Raw genomic sequence first — 21456 nt, forward strand, 5'->3', positions numbered from 1 at the left:
TGCGCTGTGACATCATATCTTATGATTGTCAATGGGGTCGTGATGCTGCGACTGCAATGAGACAGCCACAAAAAAATCCAATATGGTTAGATTGTGCCTGCGTCTTCACAGCCATGTCGTAGCCTTACAATAGTCACCTGAATGTTTGTGGCAACCTAATGGAGGAACCACCCTTTTAGGCTACACAGCGATCCTGGCAACGACACCAGCAGTGCGGCCACAGCATTGAAAGGGGGTCTCAGCCCGACTCACAGGTTGCTGTGACCCCAGAATCAGAAATGCTTCTTCCGTGAGTTCAGCAACGTAACAGTCACGCTGCACTGCTACAGCGATCGCTGGTCACGTAACGCGTGTCGCAGCCAAGCCACAGCCTTAACCCCTTATGGACATGGCGAGTTTTTGTCCTTTACTCCCTGCCTTCCCGAAGCCATAACTTTTTTTTATCTTTCCTTACATAAGCCATATGAGGGCTTGTTTTTTGTAGGACAAGTTGCACTTTCTAATGGTTCCATTTCATATTGCATATGATGCAGTGGAAAGCTAGGAAGAAAAAGAAGGAAATTCCCTGATAGTTTTATGGGTTTTGTGTTTACGCCGTTCCCTCTGCAGTAAAAGTGACCTGTCGCCTTCATTCTCTGGGTCAGTACGATTACAACAACACCATATTTAGTTGTTTTTTTTCAGTATTAAAAACACAAGAAAAACTAACTTTTTCTTGTCATCGCCATATTCTGAACCCCAAACTTTTTTTTTTATTTATATATATATATATATAGTTACATCTACAAAGTTGTGTGCGGGCTCATTTTTTGCACAGAGATCTGTAGTTTTTATCAATACCATTTTGCAGTGTGTGCGGCTTTTTGATCACCTTTTATTTATTTTTTTTTTGGGGGGGGGGGGGAGTGAAGTAGTGAAAAACCGCCAAAATTTAAACATTTATGGGGTTCACCGTATAGGATAAATACATTTTATATTTTAATATTACAGTCATATTGGGACACGGCAGTGAAAATGATCTTTATTTTTTGTTTATTTTTATTATTGGGAAAGTGGAGTGATTTGAAATGTTTTATTTTTTACCCACATGTAAGTCCCCTTTGGGGACTTAAAGAGGACCTTTCACTAGAATAAAAAATCGAAACTAAGCATACAGACATGGAGAGCGGCGCCCAGGGATCTCACTGCACTTATTATCCCTGGGCGCCGCTCCGTTCTCCTGGTATAGGCTCCGGTATCTTCATATGTTCAGCTCAACTGGGTGGAGCCTGCCGGCGTCTCCTTCTCCTGGCCAATCGCAGCGCTCAGCTCATAGCCTGAGAGAGAGAAAAAACTCTCAGGCTATTAACTGAGCGCTGCGATTGGCCAGCACTCCAGCCTGGGAGAAGGAGACGCCGGCAGGCTCCACCCAGTTGAGCTGAACATATGAAGATACCGGAGAACGGAGCGGCGCCCAGGGATAATAGTAAGTGCAGGGAGATCCCTGGGCGCCGCTCTCCATGTCTGTATGCTCCTCTTTAAACATGCAGTCATTAGATTACTCGTCCCATAGACTGCGCTGAATTACCATTGCAGTCTATTGGGGTTGCGCTATGATCTGTGTTATGAGCTACTGCTGTGGTAGCCTCGGATACTTCACAAGGACTGAGGCTACCACAAGGAATGAAAGCCGCCTCAGATACCGTGGTCACACCCGACCATGACATCTAAGGGGTGAAATATCCGATTAGTGTCAGGCTACTTTAACACTAGCGTTTTTACTGGATTCGGCAGGGTTCAGCAAAAACGCTTCTGTTACTGATAATACAACCGTCTGCCTCCGTTATGACCGGATCCGGTTGTATTATCTGTAACATTGCCAAGACGGATCCGTCATGAACTCCATTGAAAGTCAATGGGGTACGAATCCGTTTTCTATTGTGTCAGATAAAACGCATCCATCCCCATTGACTTACATTGTGGGTCATGACGCATCCATCTTGCTCCGCATCTCAGGACGGAAAGAAAACCGCAGCATATAAGAATGGAATGCATTTTGGAGCATTCTGTTCTGTTCAGTTACGTTTTATGCCCATCGACAATACGGAAGCGTTTTTTTTTCCGGTATTGAGACCCTATGACAGATCTTGATACCGGAAAACATTAACGCTAGTGTGAAAGTAGCCTTAGCCCTGTGTGTCTGCGGTTTTAAACCTGGTGGCTACGGCGCCCACTGCGCTCTGGAGCAGGTGCCATTTTTAAAGGGGTTAGTGGGGATAATATACAGATCGGCACCTGCATATTTTCTGGCGTTGTTTTCTGCCACATGTTAAAGCGCCCTTATAAGTCACTGCCATTGGAACGAGGCTCGCAGCAAGTGGTGGTGGTGAAAGGGTTAATTTCGCACACAAACTATGATGAAGTTGAAGTCGGATGAATAAATGTGATGAGTAACTTCAACAGTTAGGAACAGGAAGGAATCTGATGTCATTTTAGTGAATTCAATGGATATACCCTCAATAATTCCCACTCCTCCGGGATCAATCTCCACCGACTGTCATTTCTTGTGTCCATAAATGGTTCCCAGCAGTTTCTCCTTCGGAAAGGAATGAGTCAATGTGTTTTATTCAATTTACAAGACAAAATTACAAATCAGTTGTCACAAACAGAAGGGTAATGATGTCATTTCTCTGCAGAACACAGGGTGGTGAAGGAGCGGGCACCGGGGGTGGCACACGTGGATGGGGGAGGGGAGATGGCCCCGCAGGGACACTTCCTGCAGGAAGGATTTGTACATTACACAGCTTCAGTAAACTTTGTGTCTATTGCTGTAACATATGAGACTCTCCGGCTGCGGGAACTACAACGACCAGCATACCCCAGAGTACTGCCATGTAGTAACCCAGGCATCGCAGGGCGACTTACTCCTTGAACTTCCATTCCTGCCGGCACATGGGACAATGCTGCTGCACTTGCTGGGAGTTGAGCCACTTCAGGATGCAATGCATATGGAAGCAGTGTGAACAGTGGCCCCAGACCAAGGGGCAGTCATCTCCAGGAACCTTGCCTGCAGGGGGAGAAACCACAGGGTCAGAAGCCAGAACCGGCATGCATTCATCTCAGGGGTGATGTATGGAGGCCATCTCGCTGGGGTATGCCACCAATGTACAGAGGTGGAAGCTGCACCTAGCTCTAGAACGGGGCCACCAAAGCGAAGAAGAGTGCCCTGCGCATGTGTGGTGCCCTCTCCATTCACTTCTATGAGAGTTCCAAAAAGATCCGAGCGAGAGCACTTGGCTGTTTTTGGAAGCCTATAAGAAATGAATAAAGAGATCACACCGCAGGCGCTCTCCGGTCACCTCTGTGGGAGTTCTGGAAATAGTCGGCGCTCCCATAGAAGTCAATGGAGGGTTGCTGGGCTTACATGGTGCGCCCTCGTTCACTTTGGGGTCCTCGTTCTTAAGACACCTCTGGGAACTGCTCCTATCAGACATTGGTGCATTTCATAGCGAGATGCCACCGAAGTGTGAGATGGGCCAAGCCCTTTAGGGGGCTCATCAGCCGACAACCGAAAGCAAAGACACATCAGGGGATGCAAGTGGCCGGTCCGCTATACAAGCGGGAGGAGAGCAGCAGCGTCTATGAGGACGCGAGCGGTCAGCGCTGGGACAGGAGGAAGTTAAAGGGGCATTCCAATTACAAATAGTCATGAGCAATTTATAGATTATTTATAGTGGGGGTTTGACCGCTGGGACCCCAACAATCACTAGCAGAGTGAGAAGAGTCTGGCGAACAGTGGGGAAGGGGGGCACAGTGGTCGGACATTGTGGACAGGGACCTAGGGGGTAATTTACTAATCTGAAACACGCCTAAATTAGGCGTATTTTAGGTGCAGATGGCGGCGCAAATAACCGCTCATGCCAGGTCTAAAATTGCCGGCCTGTACCTCTTCATAACTTGGACGGATTCACCGCCAGCACAGGGCCTTATTAAAGGGGTTGTCTGACTTCAGCAAACGGCTTTCATCGTGTAGGCACTTACTAATGTATTGTGATTGTCCATATTGTTTCCTTTGCTGGCTGGATTCATTTTTCCATCACATTATACGCTCCTCGTTTCCATGGTTACGACCACTATGCAATCCATCAGTGGTGGTCGTGCTTGTTCACTATAGGAAAAAGCGACGGCCTCTCTGGTGGCCAGGACCATGGGAGTGCACACAGGCCTGTGCAAGCACGTCCACCGCTGATGGATTGCAGGGTGGTCTGTAACCATGGAAACGAGCAGTGTATAATGTGATGGAAAATGAGTCCAGCCAGCAAAAGAAGCAAATAGTAAGTGCCTGGTATTAACCTTCTCTACATGATAAATGTCACTTGCTGAAGTGAGACAACCCCTTTAAAAGAGGTTATCCAACACTAACAAATGTGAGGGGCCGGGCATTTGTTAGTGTCGGATAACGCCTTTAATAATAAAAAACATTTATTAATATAGCGCCACCATATTCCGCAGCGCTTTACAAATTCATAGGGTTCATGTACAAAACAAAAGTAACCGGCTAATATGCAACTGAAACACTGGGAGTCAGGGCCCTGCTCGCAAGAGCTTACAATCTATAAGGAATTGGGGGTGACACATAAGGTAGTTGATTGTGATAAGTAGGATTTGAGACATTATTGAACTGACAGGAGTGGTGCCGGCCGATCTGCTTCAGGTTTGGGACTACTAGAGGATCGAGTTCAGGCCAGAGGAGTTGGGGGGAAGTGGGGGGGGGGAGGTTTAGTCGGGGAATAGTCAGTTTAGGTAGCTTGATCAGCCTGCCTGAAAAGATGTGTTTTTAAGGCACCTTTGAAGGTGGAGAAGTTGTGGATTGACCTAGTATTCCGGGGCAGAGTATTCCAGAGAGTAGGTGCAGCTCGAGAGAAGTCTTGAAGATGGGAGTGAGAGGTACGAATTATGGAGGTTATTAATCTTAGGTCGTTAACAGAACGGAGAGCACGAGTAGGGTGGTAGATGGAGATGAGGGAGGAGATGTATGGAGGTGCGGCACTGTGGAGAGCACGAGTAGGGTGGTAGATGGAGATGAGGGAGGAGATGTATGGAGGTGCGGCACTGTGGAGAGCACGAGTAGGATGGTAGATGGAGATGAGGGAGGAGATGTATGGAGGTGCAGCACTGTGGAGAGCACGAGTAGGGTGGTAGATGGAGATGAGGGAGGAGAGGTATGGAGGTGCAGCACTGTGGAGAGCACGAGTAGGGTGGTAGATGGAGATGAGGGAGGAGATGTATGGAGGTGCAGCACTGTGGAGAGCACGAGTAGGGTGGTAGATGGAGATGAGGAAGGAGATGTATGGAGGTGCAGCACTGTGGAGAGCACGAGTAGGGTGGTAGATGGAGATGAGGGAGATGTATGGAGGTGCAGCACTGTGGAGAGCACGAGTAGGGTGGTAGATGGAGATGAGGGAGGAGATGTAGGAGGTGCAGCACTGTGGAGAGCACGAGTAGGGTGGTAGATGGAGATGAGGAAGGAGATGTATGGAGGTGCAGCACTGTGGAGAGCACGAGTAGGGTGGTAGATGGAGATGAGGGAGATGTATGGAGGTGCAGCACTGTGGAGAGCACGAGTAGGGTGGTAGATGGAGATGAGGGAGGAGATGTAGGAGGTGCAGCACTGTGGAGAGCACGAGTAGGGTGGTAGATGGAGATGAGGGAGGAGATGTATGGAGGTGCAGCACTGTGGAGAGCACGAGTAGGGTGGTAGATGGAGATGAGTGAGGAGATGTATGGAGGTGCAGCACTGTGGAGAGCACGAGTAGGGTGGTAGATGGAGATGAGGGAGATGTATGGAGGTGCAGCACTGTGGAGAGCTTTGTGGGTGAGGGTGAGAAGTTTAAACTGTATTCTGTGGTGGATGGGCAACCAGTGAAGTGACTGGCACAGACTAGTAGCATCAGTGTAGCGGTTGGATGGATAGATGAGCCTGGCTGCAGCATTTAGAAAAGACTGAAGGGGGGAGAGTTTAGTGAGAGGGAGACTGATTAGTAATGCGTTGCAGTAGTCAAGAAGAGAATGAATCAAGGCAACAACAAGAGTTTTTGCCATTTCCACCGTAAGAAAAGGGCGGATTCTAGTGATATTCTTGAGGTGCAGACGACAAGAGCAGTTAAGTGATTGAATATGGGGAACAAAGGAAAGATCAGAGTCAAATGTGGCCCCAAGACAGCGGACATGTTGGAGTTATGATAGTGCTGCAGACAGGAATTGAAATATCAAGTTTAGGCGAGTTAGTAGATGGGGGAAAGACAAGAAGTTTGGTGCGTTTTGTAGTAGTGCTAGAGTGATGTCAGGGGACGAAGTGTATAGTTGGGTGTCGTCAGCATAGAAGTGGTATCGAAAGCCAAGTCTACTGAAAGTCTGTCCGATGGGGGCTATATAGAGGGAGAAGAGTAGAGGACCTAGTACTGAGCCCTGAGGAACGCCGACATCAAGAGGAAGAGGAGAAGAAGAGCCAGCGAATGATACACTAAAGGAGCGGCCAGAGAGATAGGAAGGGAACCAATAGAGGGCAGTGTCCTGAAGGCCAAGTGAGTGGAGCATGGCGAGGAGGAGTTTATGGCCCTCCAGCTGTTGTAAAACTACAACTCCCACCATGCCCTGCTGTAGGCTGACAGCTGTACACTGTCCGGGAATGCTGGGAGTTGTCGTTTTGCAACAGCTGGAGGGCCGCAGGTTGAGCATCCCTGGTCTACGGTATCAAACCGGTGTCTAAAACACCGGTCTAAATAAACGTGCCACCAAGTGTTGCTCTGCGGATAGCCCCTTTAAATGCAATCTTGGCACAGAGCCATTGACACGCTACTGGGCAAAAACCGTTTGTCCTATCCTAAATCGAGTGTGCGGATTGCAAATCCCAAGTCAGAATTGTTGTAACACGTCACGAAATTTTGCTATGCATAAGTATGCCTAAATGAATTAAGCCCTTGGAAAGCATTGAATAATTTTGAACAGAACGAGTTTTACTCCGACAATTTCCTGATCTACATCAAAGTTTGCGTAGTAAACAGTGTAGGAAAATGTCATGGAATAACAACATTTCCAAAAAAAATAAAAGTCTCGTTTTTCAGTTTAAAAGTCTTAGGCTACTTTCACACTCACGTTTGGTGCGGATCCGTCGTGGACGGATCCGTTCAGATAATACAACCGTCTGCATCCGCTCAGAACGGATCCGCTTGTATTATCTTTAACATAGCCAAGACGGATCCGTCTTGAACACCAACTGAAAGTTAATGGAGGACGGATCCGTTTTCTATTGTGCCAGATTGTGTCATAGAAAACGGATCCGTCCCCATTGACTTACATTGTGTGTCAGAACGGATCCGTTGGGCTCCATTTCGTCAGACGGACAAGCAGCGTTTTGGTGTCCGCCTCCGAAGCAGAATGGAGACTGAACGGAGACAAACTGATGCATTCTGTGCGGATCCTTTTCCATTCAGAATGCATTAGGGCAAAAACTGATCCGTTTTGGGCCGCTTGCGAGAGCCCTGAACGGATCTCCCAACTGGAAAGCCAAAATGCCAGTGTGAAAGTAGCGTTACTTGAGCAAGGCCCAGTATTGTTAGAAGTGCTTCAGACATCTGCTTTTGTGTTTGTGAAACCAGCAGTAGTCCCCCATCATGTTGGGATTCCAGTGGCCTTGATGCCTGTTCTCCATTGTAGAAATATCTTTATGGAACCGCTCTCCATGTTTGTCACTTACGTGTCCCAAATTGGGTGGGAAAAAGTCTACATGGGAATGTAAGAAATGCACTATCAATGACATTCGGCAGCCACGTTGTTCATATGCTGTAAGCATATTGTCTACTAATTCATAGTTTGCAGCTCATCTGTTCCCAAGGAAGTTCTGCACTACTAGCACAAATGCATCCCAAGCTGCAAGACGCACTCGCTAAGTCAGATTCTTGCGCTGATCATAAGTACTGTATTTGCCACATATGTAGCAGAAATTGTCTGGATCGTTAACACACTTGCGTTTATCCATCTTAAGTTTCAAATCTGATAGCACTGTAACAGATCACTTTATCAAAATCTCTCCAGCTTGCCTTATATACTTACTGCTGACATCAGCCTGAGTGCGTCCGGACAGGTCCATTGGAATATCTCCAATATAATGCATTCATATTATAACTGAATAGGCTTTGCATGTATAACTTAACCCTTTAAGGACCTCTGCTGTACATGTACGGCAGAAGTCCGGTCCCCAAACATGGCGCCCACTTGCATGTGCAGCAGGTGCCATAGCTGCCGGGTTTCTGCTATTTTAAATAGCAGAGCCCCGTGGCACATGTATGCGATCAGCCATAAGGCTGATCGCATACATTTTCCCTTTCAGATGCCGTGTTCAAATGTGATCACGGCATCTGCGCTGTCCGGAAGCGGAAGTCGCGCACTTTCGTTTCCGGTAACAGCGTTCCCCGGCTGAGATCGGGGAACCTGTTACATTGATCAAATAGGCTGAAGCCTCAAGAAGGCTTCGCTGGCTATTAGATGACTATACCAATACAGGCCACTAGGTGGCAGCATTGTATTGGTATAGTGCAAATGAAGTGTTCAATGGTGTCTATATAGATGAACACATAACAAATCTAATGATTGCCAGTTATTGTCACCCAAGGTGACTTAAAAAAAAAAGTAGAAAAAAAAAGTTTTTGCAAAAATAAAATAAAAGTTCAAATCACCCCCCTTTTCCTTAAAATCAAAATACTTAAACAATAAAAAAAATATATATATATAACATGGGCATCACCACATGTGAAAATGCCCATACTATTAAAATATAACAATATTAATGGTATACTGCAAATGGCGTAACGGGTAAAAAAAAAAAATTATAAAAAATTATCAAAAAGTCGCACACACTTCAAATTGGTATCACTGAAAAGAACAGATCGTCCCGCAAAAAATGAGCCTCACACAGCCCCGTACACAACTACAAAAAAGTTATAGGGGTCAGAATATAGTTATAAAAATAATTTAATTTTTTATCAAAGGTTTAAATTATTATTTTTTTCAGTATTAAAACGCAAGAGAGCTTTATACAAGTGTGGCATCATAGTAGCCGTAACTGACCTGGAGAATGAGGATAACAAGTCAGTTTTACCCCATAGTGTACAGTGTAAAAAATAATAATAAAAACCTTTATTAGAATTGCATTTTTTCTTCCCAATTCTACCCCATTTGGAATTTTTTCCCGCTCCCTACTACATGGTATGAAACCGTAAATGGTGCCATTAGAAAGTACAACTTGTCCCGCAAAAAATAAGCCCTCATAAGGCTATGTGAAAAATGGAATAATAAAAAAGTTAGGACTATGGGAAGGCGGGGAGTAAAAAACGAAAACGCAAAAATTGAAAATCCCAGGGTCATTAAGGGGTTAAAATCTAGACGTGTCAGGCAAATTCCAAGTTCATATTTGGAATCGTCGCGCTCATTTTAGTATAAATCACATGTTTTTTCTCTCAGTAGCAAAATCATTGCTGCGCGGCGGGAGACCCAATGCGCGGTGGGAGAACCAATGGGCGGTGGGAGACCCAATGGGCGGTGGGAGACCCAATGGGCGGTGGGAGACCCAATGGGCGGTGGGAGACCCAATGCGCGGTGGGAGACCCAATGCGCGGTGGGAGACCCAATGGGCGGTGGGAGACCCAATGCGCGGTGGGAGACCCAATGGGCGGTGGGAGACCCAATGCGCGGTGGGAGACCCAATGGGCGGTGGGTGCGCCGCGCCGCCATCTTCAAGACGTATGACTGTGAGCAGAACAAGACTGGGCCTGAGGTAGTCAGTGAGAGGAGGGGTGACTGATGAAGTACATGGCTGTGAGCTGGCACAGGGTACAGCACTCTGGTGGCAGGGGGCATACACTTACAGTCTGGGCAGCAGCCATTAAAAGCCATACGACAGATGCCGCAGTTCTCGTCGTTCGCCACCCACATCCAGGAGGCAACGCCATGCCAGGCCTTAATGTGCACCTTCATCCTGCCCCGTGTCTTCCCGTCACACAGAACCGCTTCTCCTTTAAATCATCAGGCATCAGCTACTCAGGTCTGGTGCTCACACTAGCGTCCCGCATCCTCGATTGGTTATGGCTGTAAAGGGGCGTGGCTTAATCGGATGCCCTGGCGGACATGATTGATGTGGGTATAACCCGCACAATTAGTGGGAGAATTCAGTCACAGAGGACTTTCTTGCAGTCGCGATAACCGCGATATCTGAGACCTGATACACGGAACGTGAAGCGGAAGAACTGCACGGAATACAATGCAGAAGGTTTATGTGTGGTGTTATAGCGCCTCCTGCTGGCACAGTGTTTAGGAGGTGACAATGGTGATGTAGGGAGGACGTACCAGGACAATGAGACTGCGACCTGCTGCCAGATTCCCCTATAACACCTCCAGTCACAGATCCCTCCTTTACAGCTCCAGTCACAGATCCCTCCATAACACCTCTAGTCACAGATCCCTCCATAACACCTCCAGTCACAGATCCCTCCATTACACCACCAGTCACAGATCCCTCCATTACACTGCCAGAGATCCCTCCATAACACCTCCAGTCACAGATCCCTCCATTACACCTCCAGTCACAGATCTCTCTATTACACCACCAGTCACAGATCCCTCCATTACACTGCCAGAGATTCCTCCATTACAGCTCCAGTCACAGATCCCTCCATAACACCACCAGTCACAGATCCCTCCATAACACCACCAGTCACAGATTCCCCATAACACCACCAGTCACAGATCCCTCCATTACAGCTCCAGTCACAAATACCTTCATAACACCACCAGTCACAGATCCCTCCATTACACTGCCAGAGATCCCGCTATAACACCTCCAGTCACAGATCCCTCCATTACAGCTCCAGTCACAGATTCCTCTATAACACCACCTATCACAGATTCCTCCATAACACCACCTATCACAGATTCCTCCATAACACCTCCAGTCACAGATCCCTCCATTACAGCTCCAGTCACAGATCCCTCCATAACAACTCCAGTCACAGATCCCTCCATAACACCTCCAGTCACAGATCCCTCCATTACACCACCAGTCACAGATCCCTCCATTACACTGCCAGAGATCCCTCCATAACACCTCCAGTCACAGATCCCTCCATTACAGCTGCAGTCACAGATTCCCCATAACACCTCCAGTCACAGATCGCTCCAGTCACAGATCCCTCCAATACACCACCAGTCACAGATCCCTCCATTACACTGCCAGAGATCCCTCCATAACACCTCCAGTCACAGATTCCTCCATTACAGCTCCAGTCACAGATTCCCCATAACACCTCCAGTCACAGATTCCCCATAACACCAACAGTCACAGATCCCTCCATTACACTGCCAGAGATCCCGCCATAACACCCCCAGTCACAGATTCCTCTATAACACCACCTATCACAGATTCCTCCATAACACCCCCAGTCACAGATTCCTCCATAACACTACCAGTCACAGATCCCTCCATAACACTGCCAGTCACAGATCCCTCCATAACACCTCCAGTCACAGATCCCTCCATTACAGCTCCAGTCACAGATCCCTCCATAACACCTCCAGTCACAGATCCCTCCATTACAGCTCCAGTCACAGATCCCTCCATAACACCTCCAGTCACAGATCCCTCCATAACACCACCAGTCACAGATTCCCCATAACACCACCAGTCACAGATCCCTCCATTACAGCTCCAGTCACAAATACCTTCATAACACCTCCAGTCACAGATTCCCCATAACACCACCAGTCACAGATCCCTCCATTACAGCTCCAGTCACAAATACCTTCATAACACCTCCAGTCACAGATCCCTCCATTACAGCTCCAGTCACAGATTCCTCTATAACACCACCTATCACAAATTCCTCCATAACACCCCCAGTCACAGATTCCTCCATAACACTATCAGTCACAGATCCCTCCATAACACCTCCAGTCACAGATCCCTCCATTACAGCTCCAGTCACAGATCCCTCCATAACACCTCCAGTCACAGATCCCTCCATAACACCTCCAGTCACAGATCCCTCCATTACACCACCAGTCACAGATCCCTCCATTACACTGCCAGAGATCCCTCCATAACACCTCCAGTCACAGATCCCTCCATTACAGCTCCAGTCACAGATTCCTCTATAACACCACCTATCACAGATTCCTCCATAACACTACCAGTCACAGATGCCTCCATAACACTGCCAGCCACAGATCCCTCCATATTACCTCCAGTCACAGATACCCCCATACCACCACCAGTCACAGATCCCTCCATAATACCTCCAGTCACAGATACCCCCATACAACCACCAGTCACAGATCCCTCCATATTACCTCCAGTCACAGATACCTTCATAACACCTCCAGTCACAGATTCCTCTATAACACCACCTATCACAGAATTCTCCATAACACCCCCAGTCACATATTCCTCCATAACACTGCCAGTCACAGGTCCCTCCATAACACCTCCAGTCACAGATCCCTCCATAACACTGCCAGTCACAGATTCCCCATGACACCACCAGTCACAGATCCCTCCATTACACTGCCAGAGATCCCGCTATAACACCTCCAGTCACAGATCCCTCCATTACAGCTCCAGTCACAGATTCCTCTATAACACCACCTATCACAGATTCCTCCATAACACCCCCAGTCACAGATTCCTCCATAACACCTCCAGTCACAGATCCCTCCATTACAGCTCCAGTCACAGATCCCTCCATAACACCTCCAGTCACAGATCCCTCCATAACACCTCCAGTCACAGATCCCTCCATTACACCACCAGTCACAGATCCCTCCATTACACTGCCAGAGATCCCTCCATAACACCTCCAGTCACAGATTCCTCCATTACAGCTCCAGTCACAGATTCCCCATAACACCTCCAGTCACAGATCGCTCCAGTCACAGATCCCTCCAATACACCACCAGTCACAGATCCCTCCATTACACTGCCAGAGATCCCTCCATAACACCTCCAGTCACAGATTCCTCCATTACAGCTCCAGTCACAGATTCCCCATAACACCTCCAGTCACAGATCCCTCCATAACACCACCAGTCACAGATCCCTCCATTACAGCTCCAGTCACAAATACCTTCATAACATCACCAGTCACAGATCCCTCCATTACACTGCCAGAGATCCCGCCATAACACCCCCAGTCACAGATTCCTCTATAACACCACCTATCACAGATTCCTCCATAACACCCCCAATCACAGATTCCTCCATAACACTACCAGTCACAGATCCCTCCATAACACCTCCAGTCACAGATCCCTCCATAACACCTCCAGTCACAGATCGCTCCAGTCACAGATCCCTCCATTACACCACCAGTCACAGATCCCTCCATTACACTGCCAGAGATCCCTCCATAACACCTCCAGTCACAGATTCCTCCATTACAGCTCCAGTCACAGATTCCCCATAACACCTCCAGTCACAGATCCCTCCATAACACCACCAGTCACAGATCCCTCCATTACAGCTCCAGTCACAAATACCTTCATAACATCACCAGTCACAGATCCCTCCATTACACTGCCAGAGATCCCGCCATAACACCCCCAGTCACAGATTCCTCTATAACACCACCTATCACAGATTCCTCCATAACACCCCCAGTCACAGATTCCTCCATAACACTACCAGTCACAGATCCCTCCATAACACTGCCAGTCACAGATCCCTCCATAACACCTCCAGTCACAGATCCCTCCATTACAGCTCCAGTCACAGATCCCTCCATAACACCTCCAGTCACAGATCCCTCCATAACACCTCCAGTCACAGATCCCTCCATTACACCACCAGTCACAGATCCCTCCATTACACTGCCAGAGATCCTGCCATAACACCTCCAGTCACAGATCCCTCCATTACAGCTCCAGTCACAGATTCCCCATAACACCTCCAGTCACAGATCCCTCCATAACACCACCAGTCACAGATCCCTCCATTACAGCTCCAGTCACAGATCCCTCCATTACACCACCAGTCACAGATCCCTCCATTACACTGCCAGAGATCCTGCCATAACACCTCCAGTCACAGATCCCTCCATTACAGCTCCAGTCACAGATTCCCCATAACACCTCCAGTCACAGATCCCTCCATAACACCACCAGTCACAGATCCCTCCATTACAGCTCCAGTCACAAATACCTTCATAACACCCCCAGTCACAGATTCCTCCATAACACACATAGGAAGTGCTGGACTACTTGTTAACCTCCAAATAATCCAGTTGGATAGGATCCACAAGAGGGAGACACAGGCAAACTTTACTCATTTATTATTGCGGCACTGGAAAAGCTAAATGGTTACATCCAGCCAACTTGCTACAAAAGTACTAAATGGTCAATTCACAGGAACAACTCAGCATCCCAAGTGTGCACAACTGGCCCAAAGCAAAACCAAGGTGCGTGGAGGTCCGAACACTTCATTCAGGTGATAAGCCAATTAACTAACCCATCAGTCTTTTTCCAAGTCCCTGTTCAGAAAATCCATTTAATACATGGTCCACAGATAGGGGACGTATCAGATATTAAACTGATAAGAACAGATTTATTTATTTTTTCTGAACGCCCAGACCTTTATTTTAGGTCAGAAAACACCTCAAATAACACCACCAGTCCCAGATTCCTCCATAACACCTCCAGTCACAGATTCCTCCATAACACCCCCAGTCCCAGATCCCTCCATAACACCACCAGTCCCAGATCCCTCCATAACACCACCACTCACAGATCCCTCCATAACACCACCAGTCCCAGATCCCTCCATAACACCACCAGTCACAGATTCCTCCATAACACCCCCAGTCCCAGATCCCTCCATAACACCACCACTCACAGATCCCTCCATAACACCACCAGTCCCAGATCCCTCCATAACACCACCAGTCACAGATTCATTCATAACACCACCAGTCCCAGATCCCTCCATAACACCACCACTCACAGATCCCTCCATAACACCACCAGTCCCAGATTCCTCCATAACACCTCCAGTCACAGATTCCTCCATAACACCCCCAGTCCCAGATCCCTCCATAACATCACCAGTCACAGATCCCTCCATAACACCACCAGTCCCAGATCCCTCCATAACACCACCAGTCCCAGATCCCTCCATAACACCACCAGTCCCAGATCCCTCCATAACACCACCACTCACAGATCCCTCCATAACACTGTCAGTCACAGATCCCTCCATAACACCCCCAGTCCCAGATCCCTCCATAACACTACCAGTCACAGATCCCTCCATAACACTGTCAGTCACAGATCCCTCCATAACACCCCCAGTCCCAGATTCCTCCATAACACCTCCAGTCACAGATCCCTCCATAACACCACCAGTCCCAGATCCCTCCATAAGACTACCAGTCACAGATCCCTCCATTACACCACCAGTCCCAGATCCCTCCATAACACCACCAGTCACAGATCCCTCCATAACACCCACAGTCACAGATCCCTCCATTACAGCTCCAGTCACAGGTCTCTCCATAACACTGTCAGTCACAGATACTGCTGTAGTGAAACCTGTTAGTTTCCTGCAGCGCCACCACAGGGAAAATTAAGCATTACACAGTACATATTTATATCATTTGGTTGTTATGCAGGACGGGTCCTCCAGATCGAGAGACGCTCTTCATAACCGCTCTCCACTCTGGCCAAGAGATGAGGATCCTGAACTGGGGAGACCCCTCCCCCCATTAATTACCTAATAGGATATATATAAATTCATTTTTCAAACCGGGCCACCCCTTTATAGGGGAGGTATGAGATTATTTTAGCAGGAACAGGTTCTCTTCTCTGTGGGGTTCCATATGGTTCTGTATACACAGCTGTAATTGTACGCCCTCATGTTGTGGGGGCGACACAGGAAGAGAGGTGGGAAAGATAGTAGACCATTATCACCCATCATTAAAGGGATTTACCCCTCTGAAGGCAGCCCCTCTCACCTGCTGCAGAACTCCGGCTACGCCTCACGTACATGTCCTGCAGAGCTGTAAAGCGGGTAATATGCTTTACACAACCGTATGTATTTTGCGGTCCGCAAAATATGGATCCGCCAAAAAATACGGATGACGTACGCATGCCATCCGTATTGCATCCGTATTTTGCAGATCCATTGTAACAATGACTTTCCTTGTGCGCAAAACGAACAAGAATAGGTCATGTTCCATCTTTTTTGCTGAAAGGCCAAGCGGACATATGGAAACGGAATGCACACGGAGTCATTTCCATGAGCACAAGTTGATAAGTGCTCATTTAAACGGGTTCTCATGGAATTAAGAAAATGAAAATACTTAAATTTTACATCATTATAAATATATTCCCAAATACCTTACATTAGTTATAATGGCTCGTTTTGTCTGGGGAGCAATCATTAGGAGAAATAAAATGGCCCCCGTCCTATTATTACACACAAAACCTGTCCTAATCACACAGCAGGACAAGTTACTTCACAACACTGAGCTAAAGAGCTGCCTCATCCTCCTCTGCCTGTCAGGGTTTATGATCCTGAATACAGCTGATAGGATCTTTAGCTGAATCTCTGTAGGAATGGAGATCATGAGCAGATGTGACTAATGAGCAGCAGCTCTTGTATCCAGTCTCCATTACCACAGTCTGTCCGGTCCGTCCTCTCTGTACTTCATGTCTCCTCATGAACTCCATTCCTACAGAGATTCAGCTAAATATTATATTAAACTGTATTCAGGATCATAATCCCTGACAAGTAGAGCAGAGAGGAGGATGAGGCAGCTCTTTACCTCAGTGTTGTAAAGTAACTTGTCCTCATGTGTGATTAGGACAGGTTTTGTGTAAACTAATAGGTGGTGGCCATTTTGTTTCCCCTGATGATTGCTCCCCAGACAAAACGAGCCATTATAACTAATGAAAGGTATTTGGGCATATATTTACCATAAAGTAATATTTAAGTATTTACATTTTCTTAATTCCCGGAAAACCCCTTTAAGGGGCACATTTATCAAGCTCACCTTTGTTTGGAGTAAAAAAATTATGTCTCATTTAGGTTAGGGCTACACAACGACATTTGTTGCGTGACATTTTTTGCAATGATATAGATGAGCAAAATTGATTCCGCAACTACGCCAAAGTTAGCCAAGAAATTTAATTTTTTCAAATTAATTAGTCGCGAATCTCTATAAATCAGGTATACCCAGGCCACTCTGCCATAGGGTACGGCCGTGCTGCGGGCGGTGAAGAACCGCACAGTCAACTAGCCCACAGCTGCCTTTCATTTAATACTAAAGACCGCACTGTATAGTCCTTCTTCACTGTTAATGGCCATGTGGCACCTTTAAACAGGGGCTGTTGCTGGTGTGGGTTTTGGCTGGTATGATGGGGGCACAATAGGCATATTATCGCAGTTCTTGCCTGCAATCTCCTGCAGATTATCTGACAGTGAACACAGAATATTAGTCAGCTCTGGCATACCCACTTCTCCAACCCCAGCCCTACAGGTGGGAGCCCTTCTTCTGCCATCTGCTTTTCCTCCTTTTCCACATCATCTAATATCGATGAGAATATGTCATCAGGAACATCCAGCTTCTCTCTCTGCATCTTGATGACTTTTCTAGGACATGGAGACTTTAAAGCATGATTTGGAAGAAGTAAAGCCAGCAAAAGAGGAGGATGGTCACCATTAATACCTGGCTCCCCTAAGGGGTGCAGACTGGATGGTATTGGTTGGCACACTGGCACCAGAATAATAAAGAGTTCCATCTTATTGGTATTGAATCACATATCTTATTTTATGGCTGATGTAGGAATAAATAAAACTGTCGCAGAATAAGTCTCCCTGCACCCTCTCTGTAGTCTCCCTGCACTCTCCCTGTAGCCTCCCTGTATTCTGCCTGTAGTCTCACTGCACTCTTCCTGTAGTCTCTCCGCACTCTCCCTGTACTCTCCCTGTAGTCTCCCTGCACTCTCCCTGTTGTCTCCCTGCATTCTCCCTGTAGTCTCCCTGCACTCTCCCTATAGTCTCCCTGCACTCTCCCTGCACTCTCCCTGTAGTCTCCCTACACTCTCCCTGTAGTCTCCCTGCACTCTCCCTGTAGTCTCCCTACACTCTCCCTGTAGTCTCCCTGCATTCTCCCTGTAGTCTCCCTGCACTCTCCCTGTAGTCTCCCTGCACTCTCCCTGCATTCTCCCTGAAGTCTCCCTGTAGTCTCCCTGCACTCTCCCTGTAGTCTCTCTGCACTCTCCCTGTAGTCTCCCTGCACTCTCCCTATAGTCTCCCTGCATTCTCCCTGCACTCTCCCTGCACTCTCCCTGTAGTCTCCCTGCACTCTCCCTGTAGTCTCCCTGCATTCTCCCTGTAGTCTCTTTGCACTCTCCCTGTAGTCTTCCTGCACTCTCCCTGTAGTCTCCCTGCATTCTCCCTGCACTCTCCCTGCAGTCTCCCTGCACTCTCCCTGTAGTCTCCCTGCACTCTCCCTGTAGTCTCCCTCCACTCTCCCTGCATTCTCCCTGCACTCTCCCTGTAGTCTCCCTGCACTCTCTCTGTAGTCTCCCTGCACTCTCCCTGTAGTCTCCCTGCACTCTCCCTATAGTCTCCCTGTAGTCTCCCTGCACTCTCCCTGTAGTCTCCCTGCACTCTCCCTGTAGTCTCCCTGCATTCTCCCTGTAGTCTCTTTGCACTCTCCCTGTAGTCTCCCTGCACTCTCCCTGTAGTCTCCCTGCATTCTCCCTGAAGTCTCCCTGCACTCTCCCTGTAGTCTCCCTGCACTCTCCCTGTAGTCTCCCTGCACTCTTCCTGTAGTCTCCCTGCACTCTCCCTGTAGTCTCCCTGCACTCTCCCTGTAGTCTCCTTGCATTCTCCCTGAAGTCTCCCTGCACTCTCCCTGTAGTCTCCCTGCACTCTCCCTGTAGTCTCCCTGCACTCTCCCTGCACTCTCCCTGTACTCTCCCTGTAGTCTCCCTGCACTCTCCCTGTAGTCTCCCTGCACTCTCCCTGTAGTCTCCCTGCACTCTTCCTCTCCAATATTCTATTAATCGTTTTCTGCAACACTGTCCCTAGCACATGAGTCTCTCCCTAAGGTCAGCTTACAGGACAGTGGCGGAGACCGCGCGGGATTAGGGTTTTATAGGGATGTGATATCCATCACAGGGGCTGGCTGCACAGCATTATGGGTGATCTTGCGTTCCCGAGCTTCTTACTTTCACTTTGTAACACATGCAGTCACCATTTTAGGAAAAACTGATTAGTCACGACGAAGCGCGAGGAAATTCGGATTCGTTGCAAATCAAAGTTTTCCTAAACTTCAGACCGAATTCCACTTCGAATGCTTTGCTTCGCTCAACACTAATGATAGTCTATGGAGTCACACTACGAAATGCTGCAACGGCGACACGACATTTGCACAAAAATCTAACTTGGATGGATTTTTGTGCGACTGTCATGTCGCAGCATGTTGCAGTGCGACACCGTAGACTATCATTACAAGAAATGTTGTGCGACAAATGGCGGCATGTAGCCTTAGCCTTATTATCCCTTAATAAATCAGGTTATTCTTTTTTGGTTTAAGTCTCACCTCTAGTGGTTGTTTTTCTCCGAAAATGTGCCACTAAAATTAGGCGCACATCTCCATGAAAGTAGGCAACATGTGGCGCAACTCACCACTCGAAACAGAGGCAGAAAAGTACAACAGCCCTCCGGTGGCGTAGAAATTAGACTGTTTTACAACGAAATAAGGCGCACCTACACAAATGGGTTGGAAAATGACTCTTAAAATTCAAAATAGGCGCAAATGCCTCCACAACAGGCGCAAAATCAGTTGGTAAATGAGACTTACAAAATAAGGGTCCATTCACACGTCCGTATGTGTTCTGCGGATCCGCAAAACACGGAAACACCGGCTATGTGCGTTCCGCATTTTGTGGACCGCACATTGCCGGCACTCCCATAGAAAATGCCTTTTCTTGTCCGCAATTGCGGACAAGAATAGGACATGTTCTATCTTTTTGCGGAACGGAAGTGCGGACCCGGAAGTGCGGATCCGGACAGCACATTCCGGGCCGATTGAAAATGAATCGGTCCGCACCTGTTCCGCAAAATTGGAAGTACCAGACGGAATTCTCATGAAAACAGGCGGTGACACTATAGTAAATGGCGCCCAGCAGCTTATACAAGGAGACAGACGAGCTGCCGACTACAGCGTAAGAATCCCCTGACAACCAAGCGCTCACTTTTTTTAGTCAGACCAATCACAGGCCAAGCCTTCCAACGACCAATCATTCCCAATCATCGTCCTGTGTAAGGACTCATGCCCACGAACGTATTTTCTTTCCGCGTCTGTTCCTTTTTTTTTTGCAGACCGTATGGGGAACCATTCATTTTAATGGGTCCTCCAAAAAAAAACAGAAGTTTCTCAATGTGCATTCCGTTTCCGTATGTCGGTATTTCAGTTCCGCCAAAAAATCGAACATGTCCTATTATTAAGGACGGGACTGTTCTATTAGGGGCCGGCTGATCCAGATACGGAATGCACACGGACGTCATAGCATATTTTTGCGGACCAAAGAATACACACGTTTGTGTACATGAGCCCTAAAAGGCCTTTAGTCCAGATTGATGTGAATATCTAATATGAGTGACCCCTCCCTTCATCTACATCTCTTCCCCTCCCTTGGTTGAAGCTGATGGCCGCCCAGGGGGCACGCTGCAGTACACAGGACCCTGCCCATGGCGTTATTGACACAACAGCCGGACCATTGACCTGACACAATGGCTCTGGCTGGTATCTCTCAGTAGGGGGCGCTTTTACATGACTTCACTCCCCTTCCATGTAGGTGAATGTGCCTGAATGATTTCTGATCAGCCCTATTACTCCATCTAAAAAAATCTTCAGCAGTCTAATCATTTATAGTTGAAGGGGGGCACACATCTGCAATGATGGGAGTGATGTTCCTTGTACATTTCATCATCTGAATGTCCCCACAGGTGAAGAAGCGCTCGCCTGCCTGCTGATTGACAGGGACGGACATCTAGCCTGACCCCGACGATCTGGGGCCTGTGCAGCTGCTCCAAGTAGCCTCGCAGGTTTCGAAGCCCAAAGTCATCATTGTGCGCAGCAACCGCGCTTGCGCTGCTACATTTTAAGTGTAGTTGCTGCTCCCAAAGCAGCGAAATTGGGACAACTTTGGATCTCTGTAATGTCCCTGGAAGAACACATCGTCACACACAACGGACAAGATGAAGAACCAGATCAGCCCAGAGTGTGACATGACGGGGTCTCTCGTCTGGTACCCTCTGCTATTCGGCAGCGCCAAGACCCAACACAAAGGCCTCTTTCACACGGGCGTCCCGGATTTCCTCTGGATGCGTCGCGTGTGCATTGCGGGAAACCCGCGAGAGTA

The 21456-nt window shown here is 47.9% G+C and overlaps 1 protein-coding gene across 1 annotated transcript; it reads right to left on the reverse strand.

Annotated features, from left to right (window-relative positions):
• Positions 1-2576: 2576 nt before the first annotated feature.
• On the reverse strand, positions 2577-10063 carry ANAPC11 (anaphase promoting complex subunit 11). Its single transcript, XM_040437755.1, has 2 exons — positions 9903-10063; positions 2577-3046 (listed from the first exon to the last, which is right to left on the reverse strand). The coding sequence occupies exons 1-2, from the start codon at positions 10009-10011 to the stop codon at positions 2901-2903; spliced, it is 255 nt and encodes an 84-aa protein (XP_040293689.1). The 5' UTR covers positions 10012-10063; the 3' UTR covers positions 2577-2900.
• Between the last annotated feature and the right edge of the window lie 11393 nt (positions 10064-21456).

Source organism: Bufo bufo, chromosome 6 (assembly GCF_905171765.1).
Source record: "Bufo bufo chromosome 6, aBufBuf1.1, whole genome shotgun sequence".
NCBI lineage: Eukaryota > Metazoa > Chordata > Amphibia > Anura > Bufonidae > Bufo > Bufo bufo.